Genomic DNA, 26,183 nt, shown 5'->3' on the forward strand with positions numbered 1-26,183 from the left:
GATGGAAAATGAAATATGGTTCCTATATGTTGGATGATTGGGCATTTGTGCCCTGATCCCAGAGACTAAAAATTACCACAGTTGTCTACATGAAGACAAAAAAGTGTTTAAAGGTAAATGAAAGAATAGTGGCAAGATCAGACGTTCAGGGAAAATTATGAAGAGAAAGAAATTGAAAGAACTGATATTGGAAATCAAGGATAGAAATGGAAAAATCTGAAGGAAAGATCAAAGAATTGGAAAGACATACCATAAATAGGGTAATGGAAAAAGAATTGAAATGAGGAAAAGAAAACTTAAGGGCAAAAAAAATTGATGTATGGGATAAAGGAATGAAAGACTGACAAGTCCAAATTGTCGGTGAAAGATAGGTCAAGATACAAGGAAGGGAATGGAGGAATACTTGGAAGGAGTCAGTGCTAAAGTACTAACTTACCTTAAAGCCTAGTAGTGGTGGCCTAGAACAGCTTGTAACAAACTTGAGCAAAGCCCTCTTCTGGTTGTTATCCATGGCACTAACTACCTTCCAGAAGTTCTCTATCAAGGGATGATCCTCAGTGTAGCCACCTTGAAGGACAGATAGGCAAGTACATACAAATATGCTGCATTCATTCATACCCTCAAATTATTTAGAACAGTCTTACAACTTTTTTTCTTTTTGAGCATCGTGGTTGTCTATGTTTGCTATATTACACAATCACTACAGGCTACAGAGTGAAGCCAGGGCATCCACATTCCGATACATTACTGAAGTTTGCACTTCACAAATGGATATGCAAATGAGCATATCCTTTCACCATGCAAAGAACAAATATATGTGTGATGCTTTTACAGCACATTATTTGAAATTCCACACGTTTTCTCACTATGTTTCAAAAACATGCATGGGTAAACTAAGGACAGTTCCAGAGTAGTGTTTTGTCCGTCCATCTGTCCAATGGACAGGTAAAAATAATTTTGGACGAGCAACACTGTGCTTGCACTAAATCTTACAAAAACTCTTCTTTACATGAGTTTTAACACTGGTTAATTAGTTTTCAATCTTCCTTAGAAAATATTGTGTGCAGAGGAAAAATGGGCTGAAGCAGTACGAAGGGGTACAAGTACTAGTTTCAAAAAACTGTCAAGAGTGGACTGGTAGTGTTTAATCTTTGCTGAAACTGGACAGGCAGATGTTAAATACCAGATGATGCAATGTTTCTCAGTATTGTGGAATATGGCCTAACTTACCCCCAAGATGTGTTAAAAACTGTACAGAAATTGAAGGATTTAGGAGTTACTATCCACGGTGTGTTTATTTATTGTATGAAAAAATTATGCTCCAATCCAATTCAACCGTTACTATGTCTGGCACACATAATTACAAATTTATTTATTTGCATTGTTTAAGACTTATAATGTTGTATGATCAGCCACTTCAGCTCTAAAGTGTCACCTGTTCAAGAAATATATTATTATTTTTTACTTAACAACACTATACCACAATGGCACATATATCCATCTCACATCACAAATCATTATTTACTAGAGGATAAGTTACAACATTTGTTTTCAAATGTATGACCAACTTGTACCAGTACTTTGTATTACTCACAACCTGTAGACTATTTTACCTGAATATTTGGTGTTCCGCTTCAGGTCGTCTACATCAATTGGAACTAGGGCTCCTGATATTAAGACTTGCAGCTCTTGATGGTCAAACATCTGCAGCCATTCAGCATCAATGACATTAGCCAGTCCCTGACGGAAGGCTAAGATGTGTGGACGCATCTAAACATATATGTTAAACATAAATACAGAGTACACAAGAAAATAACAAAAGACAACTGCATGCTATCTCCGTGATGTGGTTATTTTTGTGCTCATAACGTTAACCCTAACAGCCTAGGTATGAAAATTATGTTTCAGTTGGAGGATGTAGGACTGTTTTAGCTAAGGTTCTAAGGTGAGAGTAATGAGAACTGAAAGTAATATGTGCAGGACTGCATAATCGAATACTGAATAGGCACAGCAGACACTGTGCCCACTGCCTACAACAAATTGGAAGGTTTACAAAAATACCACATTGTCCGATCTGTGAAGCTATAAGGGGAAATCCTTGCATCTTGTCAAATCCTGTGTGATAGCTGGTTGAAACCAAATGCCTGTGCCATCCAATTTCATAACTACTTGTTTTAAAAAGTGAATTTTCTGCACATTTGTGCATTGCCCTGTAAGAGAGGTGGGGGACAAGCTAAGTAGAGCCTATGAAAGTACTAAACTTAATCTCATAATCCAGCTATGAGTAAATGTATTATTTCTTTGATAAAAAGACAAAGTTGTGGGAACAAGCACTTATCCCAACAACAAATTTGTCCCCACGATAACTATCATTCAACATATGTGTGGTCTCCACAACTATGGTGCCAGTATGTGTGGTCATTTAGTGAAACAGGTGTCTGAGCTAGTTTCCGATGAATTTTTCTGTACAGTACCTTCCCAAACTGCCCCCACTGTTCTGTTTATTTACTGTTCTTTCCAAACACCCTAAATTTTCAACTTGAATGTAAATCAAGCTTTACTCACTGTAGCAAGTACTGGTAAACGGCCAAAGACAATCAGATTACATAGGTTACTACACTGTTTACTTCATTTCATAGAACAATGTCACTCTTGAAATTTCAAGGGTTACCAAGTCTTAGACATGATTTAAGCATGTACATAGTGCTGCAGCTGAACCGGACCAAAAATTGTCAAACATGGCACTTTCAAACCGAACTGAACTTAACTAAACCAAACTGATCAGTTTGGATGTTAGGCTTTAATATGGCATGAAAAGAGCAAACACAACAAAAATGGATAACAAGTTGTGCTGCACTGGCGCTCAGCACATGTGCGTGTACACATGTACATGTATTATAATTATACTGTACATGTAGATACATGTACAGTAAACTTATGATGGCCCCGCATCACACAATGGTTGTAAAAAAGCATGTGTGAGAATTCACTACTAATCAACCAAAATCATGCAACGTACGGCATTTCTGCTGCACAACAATTCTAAATTCTCACTACATCCAATATGTATATTCAAATTTAGCATTATGTTTGCCAATCTCCAACAGCCATGCCCTTACGTTCCATTTAGGCCAATGATGTCATAAATGGCCGTGAAAAATCAATTTTGATTGGATGCTGATCACAGTCGGACTCGTGCTTAGTCACGGGCAAATACGGAAGGAAAACTGATTTTGCCAAGCGGGCCATGCCGGTGCAGCACTCCAGTGCGCAACAAGATTTGGTTTGCGCATAGGCCCAATTTGCCTTCCATTGATTATATTTGATTAGAGTTGTAATGTGAAAATGTACAGGAATTTTTCCAGATCTGTAGGTTGTTCACAAATCTTGAATAACAAAATGCTGTTATCTGTTCCATAAAGACTGATGGAAAATTGCCCCTTTGGCCGCGTGGGCACCGTCCTGGGAAAGAATACTGTCTTGATACCAAGGTTCTTCTTCGAATACATCGAAAACCATGGTTTGGCAGTTGATTCTGTTTCGTGAAAAAAACCAAAACACAATTCGCTTGAAATCTAATTTGAAACTCCACATTGAGCATTGCTTTTTTTTCTGTTTTCACATATCCTACAATCGTTTTGTTGAGTCAAGCGTCACATCCACTTTTAGTCGGCAAAACACGGTCGGAAACTGTCATACCTCCAATGATAACTTTCTATGGAATTTTAACTCCTAAACAAACTTTGGGGAAACAGTTAAGAAAAAATTTATGTTCACATCGAAGTTGCTCAAGGACGGGGATGGCGAGGAGATTCATTGCTATTAACATATTCTACACACGGAAGTACTATATACAGCACGTTTGTTCGTAGCGAGCTCTTCAGTGTCTCAATGTGCATTATGTGTACGTGTTCCAACCCAAACAGAACCGAAGTTCAGCAAAAAAATTTCCAAACTGTGTCCGAACCGAACCCAACCTTGGCACCTACTTGCAGCACTACATGTACATGATGTACACGTATGAGACAAGAACTGTAGTTCTTGTGGTGTGTGTGTGTGAAGGTTTCTGGCATTACATTCCACAGCATTATTTTTAAAAATACTTTTTTCTAAGTGCTGTAATTATTGAAATATAATAAAACTTCGAACAGAAAGTATCAGAACCAAACTTATAATTACACTTTCTACATGTACATCCTGCTGTATTTCAAGATTCTCCTGAAATTCTTTAGTCAGTAAATAACAAAGCTGAACATTGGTAATTAAATACAAAAAACACTATGGGACAGAGAAGGAACAAGATGTGATCAAGAATTAAGGAGGCTTAAGACACTGCCTACTCATGGTCATCTTGAGTCCAAATTCTAACATCATCCAACCTGTTTGTTGAGTCTGTAGTCAGCCATGAGATGGATGTACTCGATGCGATTGGCAGCAGTGACTGGAATATCCTGGCCTCCTGCCTTGAGTGCATGAACACGTGTTGCTCCCAGCTCATTATCAACAACGGTGAAATCAAGGTTGAGATCAGTGACATCACCGGTGTAGTCCTTCAGAGATAACAAATTCCTTCAGCAGGAAAAGTATGAAAGATGATGACATTCAACAGTTTGTTTTTGAATGAGATGGTAGGTTCTTCAATCAATGAAAGAATAAAAGATAACAGCAGATAAAAATGATAGTCATCTTGAAAACGTCGGTTCAGCTGGATAACCTCCAAACAAGAAAACAGGATCAGCGAACAACTTCAGAAAACATTGCATAGCTTATACTACTGGTATTGATTATTGGTCTCACAAACTTTGGTGCATATGCTTAACACATGAATAACTGAGTCACTGAAATAGATCAGCCTGGAATGCTATTCATTCTTTATTTAACCAGAGTACAGCACTATCAGTTATGAATTGGTCTCCCTATAGCAGTCATGAAGGAGGAAGACAATGGGGGAAAAAGAGATCTTGAGTTTTAGAAGTGGGAGGAAAACTCCAAATGAATATTCCAGAGAAAACCTAAGGATTCAGGTAGGGACTAAGAACCAAATTCACGTATTGCCCTGGGTGGGATTCAAACCTGGGTGGCAGAGGTGGACAGTCAAGTATGTTGTGCCAACCCAACTCCTCAAAGCATTTTGAGGATGTTTTGGTTTACTGCTTTGGAAATGCACAGCAACTCTAAAAAAATATGTTGTAGATTAAAAGACAGTTTCATTATCCCTCAAAGCAGTGAATATCTGATGACAATGTTTACAAGATGGGCAATTTATCCTTTGTACTTCCCAACTTTTATGTCATGAAGTTATTTTCATGTTATAATTTGCAGTAGAACTCTCATTGCAACTGTTTTAAATATCAGAGTTAATATGATAAAATGAGATGCCAGTACAGCTGCCTAATACTTAGTAAAATTTGCAACAGCAACATTTCTGACATGAAACTTACTTGTAGACTTCAGGGTCCAGGGATGCTAACTGATCAATGTCCACATCAGCGTGCTTACTCATGAGTTTGGTCAGAAAAAAACTAGCAAAGGGAAGTTCTACCAAGAGATTCTCATATAACACCTGTAACAAGATAGGGAAGGAAGAGAACATGACATTGTCAAATGCTACCATTAAGCCAGAAAAAGAATTGAAAGGAATTGCCGGTGAGCTATTCATTTTCTTACTTTAAATTTGTCATTTAGGAATCACCAACTGATGGGCAGTGAACTTCACAGGTTTCTAACCTCTATGAAGTCTTCAGGATACTTCTCAGCCTGGCAACAATTACATTTTACTTTACTGAACAGGAACTGTGACAGATGGCTTGAAACAAACTATGTGCCATGCAACACAAACGGTGAATAATGACCACAAAACATGTCAGATGTCAACTATGTCAACTGTTCAAAGCAACCACACTTTGAGGTACAATGTATTGTGTAGAGTCCAACCAAGTGTAGCATGAGGCACAGAGAAATTTACAGGAAATCCATGCATCTCTTCCCCCTGTTTATAAGCATTTCACAAAGTTTACAGCATCATTCAGATTGTGCATGTAACATTACAGATTCTTAGAATGAGTGATTATTTGGAAATTAGTTCTTGTCCAAATTCCTGAATTGCTGAGTGTTGGAATTACGTGCAATAAGTAAACATGTGTGTATAATCTTACACCAGTGAATGCATGTGGGTCTGTATGTGGGTTATTTTCATCTAGTTTATTGCAGTTGTTTGTTGCATTCATACTTTTGTTCTGCAGAATGAGCTATTCCCCGGCTATTCTGTAGGGTTACCAGGGTTACCCACAAGCTCCTCCAGTTAACCCAGCCATCAGAAAACTATATTATCCCATGCCTCTTCAGGGACACTGAGCATGCGCACTTTGAAAGCTCCCTAAGCCACCAACCGTTTTTCATTACACCCAGTCTCTCGACCAGTCATGTTATTTCCCTTCAATGGTGCTCCACAACACAAGCATTGGTGCACGTATTGGCTAGGACAGTCAAGTTTTCCAATTGGATATTTTGCCGATATTGGTATGGTAAATCAATGTTATTCTCACCTTGCCCAGCATTCTGCCCAGGAAGTAGTAGTGTTTCTGGTAGTCAGGTTCTAGCTGTGATGCTTGAGGGTTGGGGTACAGCAGCTCATCAGCAGTTGTCTTGAAAAATCCCCTGTTTGGATCAAACCCAGTCTTGAGAAGTTCTGAGAGGAATTCCCGTGTCAGCCCTCCCCCATCAATTCCTGCTTCCTCAAGACCAGAGACATTCCTCATGACAACACGCAGCTTCTTTTTCAAATCTGGCTCTAAAAATGTAAAAACGAATGACTGAAATTCCAAACCAATTTTTGAGTTTATAAAGTACCTTGATTTTAAACCATCAAATGCTCCATCATGTACATCCTGCTGTTTGCACATTTGAAATACATGGAGAAATTTTGTTCAGCATATATGAATGCATCTTTTACACTAGCTTCCACTATTTTCGGCAGATTCCTTGATTTAACTTATTCATTCCCCATGCAATATTTTCTCCTTAGAGCAACAGCTCTCAGAGATAAACTAGTGTTCGTTATTACAGAGTAGATGAAACACCCACAAGATAATGAATCACCCAGCCCAGATTAGATGTTCTTCATTTCACATTACAACTGACATCTGGACATCAATTCATTTTGCCATGCGAATGCCATGCCATGCCATGGGTGATGTTAGATGTATCACAATGGCGTGCTTTTGTCATAAACATCGGACCAGACTTCTTGAATGGAAACTCAATGGAAAACATAGGCTGTCTGTCTGCCGCACCCAAGATCACCCAAGATCACTCAAAATATTTCATCTGGAACTGACTAGCAGTTGCTATGCATTTTTAAATTTCATCCCCAGTGTTCCGTTTATTTCATTTCGAAACCTCATCCCCGACTTCCATTGTTGGAGAGGCACTGTTCGACATCATGGGGACACGATTGTGCATTTTGCACCTGCATGAGCGTACAATGTCTTAATACATAAATGTTGCAAAGTTCGTTGAACCATGAACAGGTGGCTTACCATTTTCTGGCCGTAACCTATCATAAGCATCCTCATAAATGAAATCCCGTCGGATGTTGATATCTATTGTACGTCCAGGGGTGAATATTGCAAACTCCCCTTGATGCTCCTCTTTGTCCCGATGAATCCAGTCCCGGAATATCTGGAAGACAGAAACGTCCACAAAGTACGGTACTCAAAAAGTACTGTACTCAAAAGTGGCTACAGTTCCCAATGTTCAATGCTGTAACCCGGGTCAAACCCATCATAACAGTAGTTGGATGTAACTGTGTTCTATTTGTACCTTTAATTTATGAAACCCTTTTTTCTGTCCTTTCCCAATATTCAGTGGTTTTTGTGAAACATCTGAACTCAGAACATGGACTTCTGTTATCAAAAATGAGCACAAACACATCACTCCAAAATGTATGATCAAGTTTTCAGCCCCTGCAAGCTAACAAACTAATGGAGTACATGTGCAGGGCAGTGGAACACTTTGCACGAAGGTAGCAACACTGGCAGTTTCTTCCCATTGTTGAATATGAATTCAAAATCAAAACCATGCTTTGTCATCAAAGCTCCCATAATGGCTTTACAAGCATTTTGTACGTACAAGCCACGATGCCAAATGTGAAAGCTGTTGACAAGGCACCACTGAGAGGAAAACACAGCAAACGAACGTACAGTAAATGTCTTTGGTTGACACTGTCTTTCAAGGCTTGGGACTGTATGTACTAAATGTGTGCTACTGTCAACTCTCAACTGTGTGTTCCATTCAAATGTAACTTTTATGTGCTGGCTGGTCAATTTGTTGAAATGGGGGAAGGTCGGTAGTTTTTCTTTAGTGACGATCTTTCAGAAAAACGAATCAACTAAAGGCAATCTGCGTGTTTTGACTTGAAACTAATTCTTTGCAGATTTGTGGCTAGTGTCAAGTAGAAATGATTACTGGGCAACATTTTCTGTTCGCTGGCTCAGTGCAGGGTTAATGGTCAGAGCAGTTGCCGAGTAGGAAGTGGGTTTATAGACGAGACATACCTTTACTCTGTCTTCAAATGGAATAACAAATGGCAATTCAGCCAGGATAGTCATCTTGCGAATCTCATGTGTAGACATGGGTGGTGGTCCTTCCTCTGTTACCATACTGGGTTGCATGATATGGAGCTGCCGAGGTCTCAGCCCTGGATGGACATAACGACCTCCTGACCCTTTTACCTAAAAGTCCAATCAACCACATTTTTTTGAAATGTCATTCTTTTGCTTAAAAATATTTACATGCGTACTGCAACTTATCTTTTTAGTATCCTTCCACCTCCAAATTGACTAAGTAAAGCCCCCAAAATGAAGTAACTTTTTCCTTTCAGTGTGACTTAAATCCCAATTTACATTATACCAATGACATGTTAATAACAGAATGTATCACAGTCAAAAAAAGGCAAATGCAGGGTTTAAAGATGGCACCTGCATATTCATGAACTACGTAGACCAATAGGTGTTTCAAAACTTTTCCCAGCAATCTGAAGTTCTCTCAAGTCTCTTAACCCTAACCCCCAAGGGTTGCTAGCCCTAACCTTCCCCATTCACACAAAGTTAAACACCCATATGGGACTTTGTGCACAGAGGCTGTTGGACTTTGTTTTTTGAGGTATGCCAAACCCAATGCAAAGGCCCGCTGTTATGGGCCTACCAGACCTATCCCCAAAGAATTCAACACTTTACTACTGTTTAATTCTGTGTGGTTGGGGAAGGTTAGGGTTAAGCTCTTCTTTGAAGCATGAAAATACGACTGACCCTATTGTCAGTGAAGATATTGACATGGGATGCCAGCCAGTGGCCAAATGGACAAAATGACCTCCTCATATCTCTATCATGAAGCTGCTTCACCAGTTGAGCTGTCACCTGTCATTGATTACAAAGAAAGAGCAGAACTGCTGCTTTAGCTGACACTTTTACACCACAATCTCACTTATGAGGAAGAACTTGGGTTTAAAATGTCAAATACAACTCTGCTGAAAAAAAGAAGACCTGATCATATTCACAATGGCAATTTCGGAATTTCATTTCTTAACGTTTATCTCTGGGGGCAATTCAGTTAGCATTAAGGCTAACAGCACAAGAGGCTAAAAGGAGTATCAGAATATATACTTGACATTCCATGCACAGTCCTGATCTTTCCATAATAGCTGTGTTCGTCTTACAATTGATGTGTTATGGATTTCTTTAATTCAAAATTAACCTTGAAAACATGCATCCACATAGCTGCTTCATCCCCTGAGTCAGTGTGTGATATGACACCCACACTGGCCATAGCACGTCTGTAATCCTTGGTAACAGAGGGTCTAGTCTCTGGATGAGCACACTCTATCATGCCCAGACAGGCATTACGTAGGACCAAGCTCATATGAACAAGCTCATCCAACTGGAATGGCATCAGGCTACGGTGAGAGTCAGCTGGTAAAACAAACAAGGCAGAGTAGTTAATACAAAAATCCTGAAGATGTGAATTCTATTTTAAAGATGTAGTTCAATGATAATGTAGTATGCCCAATGTCTTATAAAGTAGAGTTTTTATTGTGTATTTAAAATTGAATGTGAGAAAAAAGTTTGTAGCTCTGGTGGTCTGGCAGACACAAAAAGAAAAACAACAGTCGGCAGTTTTATTTGGCTGTTCTGTAATGTTGAGATGCAGTACATGGGAGACGGAATACGCACAACTGCTGCTGCAGTATGTACACAATAATGTAGGACTCCAAGCCGACCAGTCCCAGCGTCCGTGTGTTTGCTGACAGCAACACTAATGATCACTCAGTTTCTTCTCACTCCTGTCATAAGAATAATCTTGTCAACGACATCGGCAGCACTGAAGCAGTTTTGCCAAAGTAATTTTGGTCCTAACTTTGAGAAGGTATCGTCCGGGCTCCAGGGAAGACTCGAGAAGGCAAAACACAGACAGCATTTATTGCTGTGCAGCTTGCAATAAAAAACTTTCCAGGAAAAATGCTAGAAGTGTACATGTATTCCAAATTAATGTAAAATTCTCCATCTTTATGGTAGCAGCAAAAACAGTTGGGAGCATCATGGGCCTGGCCATTACCGCTCTCGGCAGCCCCAGCCATTTGAATGTATGCACCAAAGAAAGTAGTGCCATATGTGCAATTCAGTTTAAAATAATACTTTCATGATCAAAACTGTAGTATCTGTGTTTGGAATGCAAAACTGACAACAGTACAGGGAGGAGAGAGGTTACTGCCCTCAGACATGTTAATGTAGGTAGTGGTACAGGTAGTTTCAGGGGTGAGATTGGAGGAAAATGAAATATCCACAAAATAATCAAGAGGTTTCAGCACCACACAGCATCTTAGGATCTGTGTACCTCAATATTTTTGTTGCCTAAAGGCACCTCTTAAAATGACCCAATTTCTTGTGCTCTACATCAGCCTTTATACATAAAACACCTTGGTAAAACACCTGGTAAACCCGGGATATTCCAGATTTTAAAAGAGATTGTTTGAAAATCCTGAAACAGGAAAACTCCTGATGAATCTCATCCCTGTATAGTAGATTTACAGTCCCTGATATTCAGTAACTGGAATGAAAGAGGACTCACATGAAATTTAAAGATGGTGGATATTGACCACTGAATGTAAAATTAAGAAACTAGCATGCCTAAAATCCAACAACTGTAACAGGACTTACAACAGTCCTCTATACCTCAGCACCTGACTCTACCTCGTTACTCAATGGCACTGTACGAAGCACTAACCCCGTGGCAGGTTGACATAAAAGTTACAAGTAGGGAGGTAGCAACCCTACCTTACTTACTTGGGGAGGATATCCCAACAGTAAGAGCAATTACTTAAAATATCCATCTTTACCTCGCTTATCACCGTGGAATTCAGCATCGTGGAGGGACAGAAGCAAGTGACCAAAGAGAGAGCAGAAGACAGAGAGTAGAGGGATAATCCTGGCACTATCAGCTGGTGAGAGAGGGTAGCCACTGGATAACATTTGGATCAGAGGTGTGCAGGACCTACATGTATAAGGTCAGAATATCCCATCAGCCATTATCAGTAACTGAGTGCATTACCCACAATCAGATTGAAACAGGTATTCATAAATATCAGTTTCCCTATTCAACAACGTGAAACTTGACCGTGTATTAACATTTGATAATGCCCACTGAGAAGTGATAATGGCCGCTGCATAAATCGCCGACTGGCACCTAGATGGGAAAAAGTTTAATGATTCTGATTGGTCAAGAGTCTGAGAGCACGTGGCTCGCCACGCACCCGTCAAGTCCATATAAGGAGATTCTATAGAAAGGAAGTGAGAGTAAAATTCTAGAACAAAATTGTTGAAAATCTATCCTATATTGACTTCTTTTGACTCTCTGAATTTTTTAAAAAGGTATTTATGAATAGGAATAAATATGTGCTTGGCCAGTTTTAAACTAGACCAGCTGTGGAGACTGAACACTGATAATGCCCTTACCTGTGGCTCAGGCATTAGTCGCGTCTACTCTCCTGAGCTTGTCTTAAATGCAAACGCACCTTTAAGACCAGTCAAGCACATCTTTTTTCCCTTTATCATGCTGTTCATTACAAACAATCATTTATCGCAATTCTATTGTATTTCTTATGAGATACATCTGTTTTCTTCTGTTTCTGGTCTGTTCCATTCCATTTTTGTTTACCTTTACCTTTAATGTTCAATTACTTTTAACATTATTTTAACACTTCTTCATAATTAGAAATTGTAATTTGCTTATCAAATTCCTGTCTGATATCTCATATGATAAAAATTTTGCAACCTATGAAGCTATCCTGTTCACTTGAAATTAAAATCCCCAAAAATAATGAATTTCAAGATGACATGAAATTTAAAGATGTGAAATCTGTATAAACCAAAGATGCAAAAATGATGTGAGTTAGTGATACATGACTTATTTGCCACTCTATTCATAATTAGAATTGACCAGCCCAACACAAACACAACACAAACAAAAGGTAAAACAGACTGTTTATACATGTGTAAAACTACTTTCAGCTTTTATGAAATAAATGTATCTCTCAAATGGCCAGATATGCACAACAGCCTAAACCAAAAAAACTGGGAAGGTCCAAAAGTGGGCCCTAAATGATTTTGAATGATTTTGATATTTACCCAGTAACTGCTGGTGCTGACACTGACTTGACTGCCTCCCATAGATGTCTGAGGAATTGCTCGTTAAAAGCCAGCAAATACAATAAGCTATGACAGAAACAACAATAAAATAATAACAATTGCAGTTTACTGAATAAATGTATTCACAATTCAAACGAAAATTCAGAATAACCAATTCCACATATACCCCTGAATATCAAGCCATAGTATATGTACCTAAGATCCTGTTTTGTTGTTGGCCAAATAAATCTTTTACCATACTTGAGATTATGGATCAGCCAATGTGTTTTGGGCCAGATGGACCAGAATTTATTGTTAATTGTAAAATTACACAAATACAAATTAAATTGTAACTCATTTTTTTCATCCCTTTTAATTTTGATTTGACTTTGGCTGAATTTGTGATTATTGCAGTGGCTGTATCCAAAAAAATTAAATTGTAAGTTCTTTTAATATTGTAGAGCGACCTTAAAGCCAGAAAGGTATCAGTTGCCATGACAGTTTATCTAGATTGCAGCATGTCCTTGTTTACCAACATCCAGGGTCACAACAATGGCTGACCTTGATTTCGAAGTAATTTTTATTAGATTTTTCGTTCCTCAAAATTACCTCATTCAAACAAAAACTGTACTCAAAAGAGGGGAAAAAGTGAGGCCTGAATTGCCTTTCACTGAGTTATTCACTACCACTGGCCGTCTCCCTGACAATCATTGAAATTATGACACAGCTTAGAATTATGAATAAGAGTGTAAAATCCATGGACTACATGGATAGACAAATATCACACTAAAATAATTTCAGCTTTTAAATTGTTTTTGACTCCACCGTGAAACAAACTAAGATTTCTTAGGTATGCAACTCCACAGAAGGACTTATAATAATCTTCATGCTGCATGCTAAGCTTCTTAGATTCCAATGGCAATGCGTGGAAGTACGCAAAACTCAGCATATCAGCAGAAACTTGGAAAACTGGCTGAACAAGGCTGCATAAGGAGCACGAGGACAAAATTAAGAATTCAAGAAAAAAATCAGAAGTTATTACGCTGTTCGCGGAACATGCATCTTATGGTTGACCATGAGTGTGTGACAGATGCTACACAAAGCAGTAAGGACGGATATATCACTCTTGGAGACAACGGCAAGAAGACTTCGCGCATTCTGGGGCAAGTTCAAGATCTGAAGACATTCATCTCGGATCTCTGCTAGAGAGGATGCTCCTCCAAACTGTGAAGATAAAATATCCAAAAGTCGACTCTGTGCATGCAGACCAAATTCAAAATAAGACAAATTGTCACCCCCCATCATTAAGCCGAATTTAACTTGCACCATTACAATGTTCTACAGTGCAAAGGTTTGAAATCCACTTAACCTGCTGGTATTTAAACTGCAGTATATACTTACAAAACTCAGAAAAGCCAACTCTCTCGTGTTTTTTTTTATTTGAAGAAAAGTGTTGATGTCAACACATCAAATTCATTCAAATCAAGTCCTGAGTTACACTTATTTCAAGTCAAATCTCAAGTCATTTTTTTCAAAATCAAGTATTCTGGCATCAAACCTGTCTGTATGCTTCCCTCTTTTTGTTTTAGCAAAATACCATACTGTCCCACCAGACAGCTTGCAGTCACTCGTTCCTTTGGTTATCCAAGAATGCATTTTGCATTAAGAATGGTATACCCAAATAATATGCCAACAGTGCAGTCTCTCATCAAATCAGTGGACATGGTCAGAACTTGTCTGGAGATGAAAATTCACTTTTTGGTCTAATTATCCTCCCCCCACTATACAAAATTCAAAGGGCTTCATCTGATTCCCTAGGGTGAGCCTGAAGTGACTTGGTTTCTTTGGAAACGTGGACCTATTCACATAACTATGCCATCTGCATAAAGTCACTTTTATGAACAATATGCAAGATACCCACTTCACCATAAGTTTGGGCCTATTAATAAAGGTTTTGAATAACTTAACGTTTGGTGGATCATGGCCCAAACTGATGATATGCCAGGGATATTCACTGCAGTTTATATGTATTTGATATCAAGCACTGTAAAATTTATATTTTGCATGAGGGGAAATCAGTATATCAAATATTATGGATACAGGATTTCAAATATCTAATATTAACAGACTACAGTGCAAGTAATTTTGCTTTCCAAATGTCAATTCTTGCAAAACACAGAAAATGGTACAAAAAGCTTACATAAGGGTCCGCCATCTCCATCTCTTCTTCAGTGTCTGGGTCGTCATCATCATTGTTACTTGTACATGGCAGGGTAGGAAGTAAGAACTTGACCAGATGGAGATATCTCAGGGTGTCCTCATTATCAAGAGATGCTGACACAATCAGGGAGAAATATTCCTCAACTTTAAATCCAAATATTTCAGAATCCCTGAAGATGTGTACATATGTACAGAAATTATGTCATGTCATTTAACATTGGTCTCCAAAAACATGAGAAATCATTTTATTCTCACCAAACTTCCGACCCTATATTTAAATATGAGGACGTGTGCTGTAGTGGTATAGTTTTAAATGTGTGTGGTTTCAAACTAGTTTGGCATCTACGTGATTAAAAACTGCACTCAAAATATTCTAACCTTTTATAAATATCCTTTTTCTCAGAAAGTTGAAAAGGGTATAAACAGTAGAGAAATTTGGGACAGTTTTAATTCAACCATTTAACTTCATTTTTTGTGAAATACCAATCCCCTACCCATGTCTATGGTATGTGCCTCACACACAGAGTGCTAAATATCTACTTGGCATGCATATGATGCAATACTATGTGACATAACACACAACACAATGGTTCTCAGCAGTCTTTTCCGAGCAGTTTAAACCACCTACATGTAGGTCATGGGCTTTTAAACCAATGAAAATGCTCGAACTGTCCAAGGTATTCATAAATGTAAATTACAATAAAGAGGCTGTTCTTTTTACGTAGTGAAGGTGGAACTATTATCATCATGGAATATAGTAACCATGGTGATTCCTCGGCTTCCAGATGACAGACAGTCATTCCTTCAGTTCGACTGGTAGACACTATGGCTTGGAGTAGTTTGGAGACAGGGAAGGTGTGTGTCGCATCAGTCACAGCTGGGAGCAGGAGGGAGCCAATTGGTTCACTGAACTTGGGACAAAAAAGTTCCTTGCAGAGAGAATGCAGAACTACCTTGCTGAAAGAACAGAAGCAACAAGATAACGTGAACAGAATGCTCCCTCACATTGGTACCTCTGTACTTGTAATATTACCAATTACACAACACTTCAAGAAAAACTAATGCTCACAAAGTACACAAAAAAGGCTGTACCAAAAGGTGAACACTGAAGCAATTCCGTGGACCAAAAGCACAAGGTTTAGCATATTAAACAGGCAACTGTGCATTCAGTGTCTTAGATAATAAGCAAAAACTTTTGAGACTGTCTTTCTTCTGAACAAATAATTTTTCATTAATTGATCTTCTCCATTCAGGTGTAAAATGCCGACAGTAATTGCAAGTCAAGTTGGAATCAAATGGTACCACCGAGGGACACATCTGTATTCTCAAGAGAATAGAGATGCTTTGAGAAACGCATGAATGAGTAGTGGTAATACACAATATAGTGGTGACAAAAATAATCAACTATAGTGGTGTGCATTAGGAATTTATTACTGTTCTTAATGAATGACCTGTTAGCCTCCTGATTCTGTAGCCTTCGGACCATTCTAGGTGGTCTATAAACCATCTGCAGTGTTGTTTCTGCCAATGGTGGATGGTTAGGGTAAGCAATTCCAGGTGGTAATCGGTCATCAATCAATGCTCTTATATATCTGTAGTAACCTGCAATGATGAACAAAGGTGTTTCATATATGTACAGCAGTCCTACCGGGACCAACCTGCCCTTCCTTGTACCTTGACCTCATTCCATGACAATGTGCTCATGATTAGTTTGGATTCAATGTACAGATGACCCCTCATTGTTACATGTAGGGGTATATGACAGTTAGACACTTCCCCAGTTTGGAAGTATTCTTGACTAGTAAAAGCATTTACAAACTGGTCTTAACACAGCTTCCATCTCTCTCACTAAGATAAGAGCTTATGAAATGGCTACTACACTGTTGTCCTTGTAACCGCTGCAGATCCCACAAAGTATGACTACAGTATAGAAGGTTGACAATGGAGGAAATAATAGGAAATAAACGGAGAGAAGTCCTCACACATTTTAGCAAGAAGTCTTCTTCAAAACCAACACTGAGCAATAAATCGATGGTATCTTCTTTATTTGTACTAGTAAGTGGGTTGATGTACATGTACATGCAGCTCATGAAGCCAGTTTAGAGTTAGTCATGCAATGGTCATGTGACTGAAAACTGATGTGTGATCATCCTATACACACATGAGGTCGGTAGTTGACGATGAAATGTTATCGACTAGTTGACAAAAGGACTGGACCAATAGAACGCTGAACATTTAAATTGCTCATAACAGCAAACACAATGGCAGATTGCACTTTTGCAGAGCAATTGCTCAAAAGTGTGAAAACCTACCCCAGGCAGATTCTTGAAGCTGATGAAACAATCCAAAATATCCTCATATTCATTTCTCTTTATATTAGCTATTCCTGTTATGGAAGTTCAGTAGTGGCTGGTGTGATCATTTCTTCCCTTTTGCCAGTGAATGTGTGATAGTGTGCGCCAGTGATTGTCATGCATAATAATTTTGCACCAAAAATAAATAAATAAAACTTCAAGGTCCAGTGACCATAGTGTCTGGCATTCACCATTGCACAAATGACTTTAAACAGGCCTGTGGGGTTGTTCTACCTCTATGGCTTGCCTTACAGTCCTACATCAGACACATTCAATCAAAAAACAGGTGAATTTTAAATTTTGGGGGGATTTAGGAAAATGTTCAATCAAATAATGAATAAACTTGAAAATACTAACCATTTTGTACAAGATAGATCAGTGTGTCACTGACTGCTAGGTCAACATCCATATCTGACAGGCTCCCTGATTGATGATATAATGTTCCTTCTGTAAACACTTCCAACATTCTCAGTGGTAGAGCAATCGGTACAGTGGAATTACCAGGTAACATTCTGGCAAAAAAAAAAAGAAATTAGCAGGCCTATTTAGAAACGAAGAATATAACTCAAGCTTTAAATTGCTTTCTATGGACCACTTCTGTTGAAGGACCATTTCACCAAATTTGATTATTACTCGAAGTATTTAAATAACACAGCTTCCAGATGGTAATATTTGTCATGCAATACTTAACCCCTGACAACACATAAAAAGACACTGTTGGAAACTAAGTTAAGTTCCCAATGTCCTATCCCCTCCCAAAACATGCAGACATGGGATCTGGCTTTTTACCCCTACTAAACCCACACTTCCCAAAACACTCCAAAATCCAACATTAAGTTTGAAGGTTTTTGATAGATAATGTCCATTGTGAGGATAGTTATTCTATTCTGGTTTATCTGTTTTCTGGTTTATTTTCTCACCTGCAACACAACAGCAGCATTTTCCTGATCTGATGGAGCCAGACGGCACGAGAGTGGACAAGCAGCTCTATACACAGATGCTGATGCTTCAGGAACATCTGACATAAATGGATCTACAATGAAGTACACACAAAATTAACTCTCAATGTAAAACTTGACAGCCCTTGAAATATGGCTTGGAATGTTCAGCAACTGGAAAGAAGAAAAATAAGAGAACCTACAACTCCTCTGTGGTCGGCTAGCTGTCATCATTATTTTCCTCTTTGGTCTTGAGTGCTTAACCTAATTCTTCTTTGTGGATGCTCAAGAGTGACATTTCAAAAGGCAACCAAATCTAGGGTGAGATCATTCTACATGAAATTCTTCTCTATGCAGCATACTTAACAACGGGAAATGAATTTGTTCAGTACGAAACCACTTCAACAGGTATCCATTAATCTCAAATCAAAGGCACTTAAATTTTTGTCAAGTCTTTTTTGCAATACGAGTTAGCATCAGTCAGGCACAGAGTTACTTTACTAACTTCTTTTTTACAGTTTCCAAAGATGCTCTCTGAAAAGCTCTACCATTAATTCCGTGCAGGTATCAAAATTACAGTGCAAAGTTTAGGCCAATAAATGTAGCATGAGCTACCTTGGAACTGCTCTGAAATGAAGTGAACTTTTCACACAAATACCGGTACATGTGAACGATTATGAAAGATACTGGTAACATCTAAAGATTTCAATGATCACATTAATAGATTTTAATGAGATGAGGAATCAACAAGAAGCGAGGGTTGCAAGGTCGGGTCTGAGGTTAACATTACATTCATCATTCACAGAAACACATGTTCATGCACAAAACAATTCAGCGCTCACCAATCTCTTTGAATCGAAATCTTCTTGGAAGAATAAGACCAGACGACTCTGCAATGACAGCAGGGTATCTCTGTTCAAGAGCAATGATGATGAACCATCCTTTCCCCCTTGCTGAATCTGTCCCATCTTAGCATCCCATTCTTTTCGGAGCTTAGCTTTGAGTCTGTGTCTAGCCAGAGATCCTCGCACAAAGGACTGGATTGTTGTAGCACTGCGCTGTCTCCTTCTTTCTTCCTATTGGCAAGTGAAACGTTGAGGTGTAGTTAACCAACTAAAACTTCAAACAAATGTATGCTTTTTGGTAAGAGGAATTGAAAAGGAAGAATTGAGCAGAATTGAACCATTAAGTGGGTCTTGAATTCATTTTGATGGGATTGTAAAACCAGATGCGAGTACTCCGCTACAAGATGAATATGAACTACAGTACATGTACAAATACAAGGATGGGAAATCACTGCTATGAGTAGCAACAATAAAGACTTTCAAAGGGTACTTCCACATTTTCTAGTTAAAAAAACCTGGAAAATGTGAAGGAAAACACTAACATGTCATATATACTAAGGTTAAACAAAAAAATCAGATGGCCAGTTTAACTCAAACAGGCGTGGCTCGAGATGAGCAGAATACTTGACACATACAACTTGACACACGATACAACACAGTTAAGTCAGTGTTTAAAATCAATGTTTAGTTAAATACAAGTGTCAACCGAGTGTCAATCGATGCAGTTGTTCAGTTTTTACAATTACTTGCTTACCTCTCTCTTTCGCCTTTCATCTTGAGTACGTTGCAGAAGAGATGAGGTTTTTTCCTGTAAATGTGAACAAACTTGATGCTAAAATGCTCAATGCTTTGAACCCTGATAGATGGCTGATCAAGTGAAATCCATACAAATATTTTTCTTCACATTGTACATGTAAGACATTGCTTGAGGTACAAGAAAGGATATTTTCTTATTACAAACTGTATCCATGTACAAGATGAGAGATGATCAAGTTGACAATGTGAATGGCACATGTACCTTTTTACTGGCTCCTCTCAGTGATACCACTGGACGTCTTTTGAACTCGCCTTCAAAACTATACATAACTCCTTGAACGAATATTTACAGTGAAATTCCTGTCTGCAAAATCCAAGGACAAAAAAGGGAAGAGTCAGACATATTTAGTTAAAAGTGTGCACTTACAAAAGTTTGGCTACATACATGTACTTTAAAGGGAAATGTTCCCACATCAGCAGGAATCTCAGAAAGTGTCATGATTTGTCTAAAAATAGGGGGAAAAAGCCACTTGGTGAATTGTGTAAAATGCAAAACTCCAAATTAATCAATAGCAGCAGAGTAACTTTCCACCATAATTGTCAAGCTTCAGTGCAAAGTTCATGTACGATATACATGTATGCAGGTACATGTAAGTTTACTCTTTTCTAAATTTCATCTGAATACAGTACACTGATTTCCAATCAACCACCTCTCAAAGTGGACATAAGCTTTTAAGACAGACTAAAGAGATAACCACACTTTCCTTGTCCAAAAACTTTACACTTACAAAAGTAGGAAAGCGAAAAGCTATTTTTCAGCCATATGCACAGTAATAAGCTGTTTTCCTAATGCACAGCTTTTCAATTTAGAGAAAATTAATTCATACATCAGAATTCCAGTAAATTAAAACATCAGACTCAGCTTGCATGGTTGCCACCTACATGTAAATACTGTACATCTGTTATGTGTGTACATCTACATGTATATGAATTCGCCACAATGTGTGTGTTCTTGTACATGTATGCATGATCCAAAAATGAGAGAAAAATATTATTCTGACCTTTGGCAAATTAAAAAATTGGAGACCATTCAAATCATTTTTAGCAAACAGAAATTTGACGCAAGACTTTATATGACTGTTGAGTATGATAACAAGTATTTGGAATCACAATTGTGAGTGCCGTATGTGTACCCTCCCCCTCATTTTGTAGATTTTTTGGCTTGTGTAATATTTACAAACTGTCCAAAAATGTCAAAATACACGTTGGAAATCTAGCCAAAATCCCTTCACAAAAAATGTTCTGAGAACAAATATACAGCAAGAAGCTCACATTTTACTTTCCAAAGCACAACTCGTCTTATGATACAGTACTGGATAACATTACAAAAAATGTAGGTTTTCATTTCAAGTGATCTAGGGAAGTTCTTAACATTGCACAATCTTTGGATAATTCTGTCATCATATCGGAAATATCGCTGGGAAAAAAAAACTACGGAAAAACTATCGGTATCGATAGCATTTCATATTGACAGAAGTTCACTATCAGTGCATTCAGGTACTTTCCTCATGCTTACCCAATCATGCCCATGGTGATATCATGGGTTTTGGTGGACATATACCGGTACAGTATAATAATCACGGTAATCAATAGTCTCCGGTTACTCAAAATGCAATCACCAGGTTAAGCGCTCACACATAGATTAAATTTTAGTTGCAACATGAATTTGAATAGTTAAAGGGGACAGACATCTAATCTAAACATAAAATGCATGTACACGTACTTGCCATTCTGTCTTAGAATATAGTTGACTGGAGCTGACTTGCCACTACATTCACATTCAAATTATTTACAATGGAGTCAATTCCAGTAACTTTGCTTTACAACATTCAACTAAGTTGCCATGTTTTTGCACTGTATTGTGGGATACCTCCCGAAGTACATGTACATGTACATGTAATCAGCTTGGTGGGTCAATCATTTGGGCCAGGTCTGAGTAAGTACATGTGACATGTATAAGATCAGTCACATGCATGTAAAAGTCAAATCAAAGATAGTCACGCATGGAAGAAAAACCATACTGGAATATAAACAAGCAGTCGCCGTAACTTTTTACAATATTGGGTCCAGTGCTAATGCTGCTTGTGAAAGGCTAATGAGAACAGGTGTACTGTCATGTACACTGTACTGAGGTCCCATCGGTATCAAGTGTAATGCTACTTGTACAGTATATAGCACATACATGTCATGGACATGTTCGTTGGTACATGTACATGTATACAGTAAGAAAACGTACATGTACATGTACGAGTGTACATGTAAATTGCATGCAGTCTCGTTTATTATTACCTACTTCACTTTGTAATCTTTTCGCAAAGAACTTACATGTAGATATCCATTGGTACTACTACACAAGAAATTCAAATAAATTACATTTTTATAGGGCAAGGACATCAAAATATCTCTCTACTGTAAGGCATCAAGGACCAATCTTTTGGAATACTATCTTCCCACTACCCCCAAACAGGTCACTCCTCTGCTTTAAAAACACTGAAAGGAATTCCTTCTTAGAAATTACACTTAAAATGATTTAATGCTTAACCAAGTGAGTTGTATCTATTACCAGCTTAATTATTGTTTAAATGCTTCATTCAATTGACAGATAAAATGTACAAGATTCACTTTTTTTCCTTCTTTTCGTTTAGTTTGTAAGTATTTACTGTCATACTTACATACATGTATGCCTTTTTTCCTCTTTGAAATAATAATCATAAGTTTTTCTTGTTTCACTTATCTTTTCTCATAGTATTCAATTGTATATACATGTACAATGGGGCCTGGCCTTGTACAAGCAGTAGCTTTCTGCCACCCTCCACTGTTCATCATGTGCATCAACCAATGTACATGTAATTTTATGTCACAACACGATAGATGGATAAATGGAAATAAACCAAACCATACCAAACTAAGACCAGCTTTTAAGTCCAAGACTTACATGTACACATGGCTTGTAATGGTACCCTTATCTTGTGACCTTTTCACATTTTCACCCGGCCACTGAGACTGTTAATGTATAATTTTAGCGTAATTGGTTGATCAGGATAATCAAGGGATTATGCTGTTTTATCAAATATATCAGTCACTTTCACACATATCAGTTGATGATACAATATTGGTTCTCAGACAACACATGTACACGTACATACACTCCCACACCGTAGTTGTGGGGACATGCACTCGACATTTCACCTATTTTGTTGTCTCCCTACAACTTCCCTTCCAAATTTCCCTAACAAAAGAACTTGTCCCCTTAACGCAGCGAATGCCTGCTACATGTAAATGTAGATGTACCGGTATTTTGCTTATTTTATAAAAAAAACCTTCCAAGCCATGAATCACAAAGTAAAAACCTGAACTTAAATTCATTATAACAGCAATACTTGGTTAAGTTCTTTGGGTCAGCTTTAATCACTGTCACATACAGGTACAATGTACACATAAAATACGATCGATTATCGATTATTCAATTTTTTTTTTCATTTGAATATTTGAATGCAAAATTCATGAAAAGGGAGGGCGAATTTTCTTTTGTTTTGAGAAAAAATGCACTATGGATGCTTGTTCCAAGTAGATTTAAATGAAAAGCCACAGAAACCTTACAGCGATTCAAAATGTACTCTATTCATTAAAAAAATTAAAAGGAATATACACTTTTAACAGGAAAAGAAGGATTATTCGTCTCTTAAATCTTGCTAAATCATGGCTGGAAATAGTCGTAGACGTAAGAAGCTATTATAGTGATTATAATGTACAACTGTGTGTGTTATTGTAACTGATTTTGTTCCTCAACAATCTGCTAGTTGGAAAGACGGAATATTCGGTTATTCGATTGAATTGAAGGTCGAATATTCGAATAGACTCGGCCCTAATTTGCTTGTTAGCTGAGTGGCCACATGTAGCCCCCAAGAATTTTACTAGTGGTCCATAGACATCAATTTCATTTAGTCAGTAAGTGTGGTGAATTCTCACCTCTCTGTGTGCATTTTTGTGCCACTCACTATGAGTTGACATTCTGTTAACTGTATGAAAAATTTAGGCCCAAAATTTTTAATAATTAACTAAATAAATTTCTATGACTTCTGTCTTTTTTTACCGAAATTGAAATGAAATTCCATCACTTTTCTTGGGTTTTCTATGACTGTGGGATAGTGTTCTCAAAGTCTGCTGGAATGTGCACTCTTCCCTGCCTGGCGTTCATATTTACATGTTAATGGACAAACTTCTTTTGCTGATTGTAATGGTGAAGTTTTCAGTCAAAAATATTATTTTCACAATTTGATATCAGTCTTTCCTTGTGGTGCTTCATCTTTAACCCTAACGTTCCCCCTTCCATCAATTTACGACAGCAAAGTTTTTCGAAATTTACTACATAAAGTTTGGGTTATGACAGGATGAGTACTGAACAGATGCAGTTTTAGTGAATGTGATTTTTTTCTATTTGAACTTTTCTATTTGAAATAAAAACTAGCCTGCTGCTGCCAAGGCTTAACCAAATAAATAAAAGATTGTTCAAAACCTGCTGAGCTTATACATGTACATGCAAACTAGTGGTAAATGTTGCTGTCAAACTGTAGACAAGGTAGCCAGAACTCGGCTACGTGGACCCGTCAGCTGTGAGGGGCAAACACCATCGAACCAGTTTCCAAAGCCCACGCAGCCTTGAAGGACAAAACTTTGACGTAAGTAGGAAGGACTTCATTGCCTCAGCACAGTCATCATGAGAAGAGAGTGGAGGCTGTGGACGCCCACACCGAGCCTTTTATAAACGTGTTATGCACCAAGGGTTACAGAGAATAGGACAATGTTCCACCTACTGTAGTCCGGCTTTTTATTTTACCACCCGGCCTACATACTAGGGCCAAAGAAACTAACTGAATGAATTCACTACATCAGCCCCCTTCCAAATCACATTGACTTACATTACATGTAAATGTGAATGGTAATAGGGAGGAAATTGAATATTAACAGAAACTTACAAAAAAACATACGGTTGGCTTTGGACTGAGTGGGTATGGTTGGTAATGCCTAGTACTTGCTGGGTTTTTGATGAATAGTGCTGCTGGTATGTGTGTGCCTGTAAAAAATGGGATCATTTGGTCATGTACATGTACATGTACCTGTACTTAAGGAGTAGAATAGATCACTCTAGTATGTTTGGTGACCTTGATTTTTAAGAGAAGTCAAAGATAAACACAAAGAAATCTGAGCCCCCTCCAACAAAAAAATTTTGTATAACCATGCAGTTGTTGGATCTTGAAGGGATAAGTATACTGTGTCCTCATTCTTCATATGACCAAGTATCCCCACTCAGCCAAAACTCAACAGTTTACTGCCTGATGGAGTTTCTGGGCTGTGCACTGATATAGCAAAAGGACTGTTGGAATCTAGCAGGTTGAGTACATACACCCCACCCAGCAGTGACAGGGTGTTCGAATTTGATGTGTTGAGTCAGCCTTCTAGAAAAAATGCTGAGGGGTTAGGGTTCTTCTTCTTCTTAGTACTGCAAACAAACTCCTCAAACAGGATATACTGTTGCAGGTGTGTCTTGGCCAGTGTACATGTAAACTAATAGTGGGCTCCCCTGATAAAAGTAGTTAGACCCTCTTCAATAAACGAGACTGAGGTTGTTGCTAATAAACTTTCAACTGAACAATCAAACTGTGCCTAAAATAAATATTCATATAATCAGGATTCCTAGCAAATCAGAGTGCTCCATCCAATTCTGGTAGCAAGCCCCATACATGTACATACTTTACCGGTATGTTGTGCACAAAAGGGCTTGCAGATTGTTCAAATTAGTAATTGGGCACCGCCGGACATGCATATTGGGGAGCGAGGTTGCACTGACTGTTCCCATGTGTTGTTAAACTGCACACTGAACCGCATACGTGGAAGGTGGACCACACCCGGTTAATTACTGACTTGATTTCAAGTCTTAAGTTACAAAGGTACATGTACATGTATTGATACCGGTACTTACACGTGTATGTAATTACATGTACAATGTACAAGTACCGTAGTACATGTACCATGCATACATACATGTACATCATCTTGATGCTACAGTAATAAAGAGCAATTCCAAGGAAAATGGATTTTTCAAGTGATCTGGTTTTGAGTTTACACAAGTTTAATGTACACAAGGAAATTTGATGTAATGAAAATACTCGGAATTCCAGTCATTGTATCCATAATTAGAAAAGGTGGCATGTACATGTAAATAGACCCTATTGTACATGTAATTGCAACTTGCCCAAAACTAAGTACAAGATTGACTGATAGTGCAAAGAAATCACACTGCAAACTGATTACCCCTTGAACTCGTCCACT

At 38.1% G+C, this 26,183-nt stretch overlaps 1 protein-coding gene across 1 annotated transcript in view; it reads right to left on the reverse strand.

Annotated features, from left to right (window-relative positions):
- The window catches only part of ube3c (ubiquitin protein ligase E3C), a 31,200-nt gene that overhangs the window by 2,356 nt on the left and 2,661 nt on the right, over positions 1-26,183 (reverse strand). The window contains exons 2-21 of the mRNA XM_022254698.2: positions 20,056-20,157; positions 19,792-19,845; positions 19,035-19,268; positions 18,175-18,287; positions 17,612-17,766; positions 16,352-16,502; positions 15,622-15,857; positions 14,881-15,014; positions 13,723-13,904; positions 12,681-12,767; positions 11,393-11,547; positions 9,754-9,968; positions 9,309-9,416; positions 8,556-8,732; positions 7,539-7,680; positions 6,546-6,790; positions 5,442-5,563; positions 4,380-4,569; positions 1,614-1,770; positions 437-567 (exon numbers count right to left, since the gene is read on the reverse strand). Of these exons, the coding sequence (XP_022110390.2) occupies positions 437-567; positions 1,614-1,770; positions 4,380-4,569; positions 5,442-5,563; positions 6,546-6,790; positions 7,539-7,680; positions 8,556-8,732; positions 9,309-9,416; positions 9,754-9,968; positions 11,393-11,547; positions 12,681-12,767; positions 13,723-13,904; positions 14,881-15,014; positions 15,622-15,857; positions 16,352-16,502; positions 17,612-17,766; positions 18,175-18,287; positions 19,035-19,268; positions 19,792-19,845; positions 20,056-20,121 (3,054 nt within the window). The 5' untranslated portion in view covers positions 20,122-20,157. The remainder of the gene's footprint in view (positions 1-436; positions 568-1,613; positions 1,771-4,379; positions 4,570-5,441; positions 5,564-6,545; positions 6,791-7,538; positions 7,681-8,555; positions 8,733-9,308; positions 9,417-9,753; positions 9,969-11,392; positions 11,548-12,680; positions 12,768-13,722; positions 13,905-14,880; positions 15,015-15,621; positions 15,858-16,351; positions 16,503-17,611; positions 17,767-18,174; positions 18,288-19,034; positions 19,269-19,791; positions 19,846-20,055; positions 20,158-26,183) is intronic.

This window comes from Acanthaster planci, linkage group LG12 (assembly GCF_054643075.1).
Source record: "Acanthaster planci isolate LZ-2023a linkage group LG12, COTS_SCS, whole genome shotgun sequence".
NCBI lineage: Eukaryota > Metazoa > Echinodermata > Asteroidea > Valvatida > Acanthasteridae > Acanthaster > Acanthaster planci.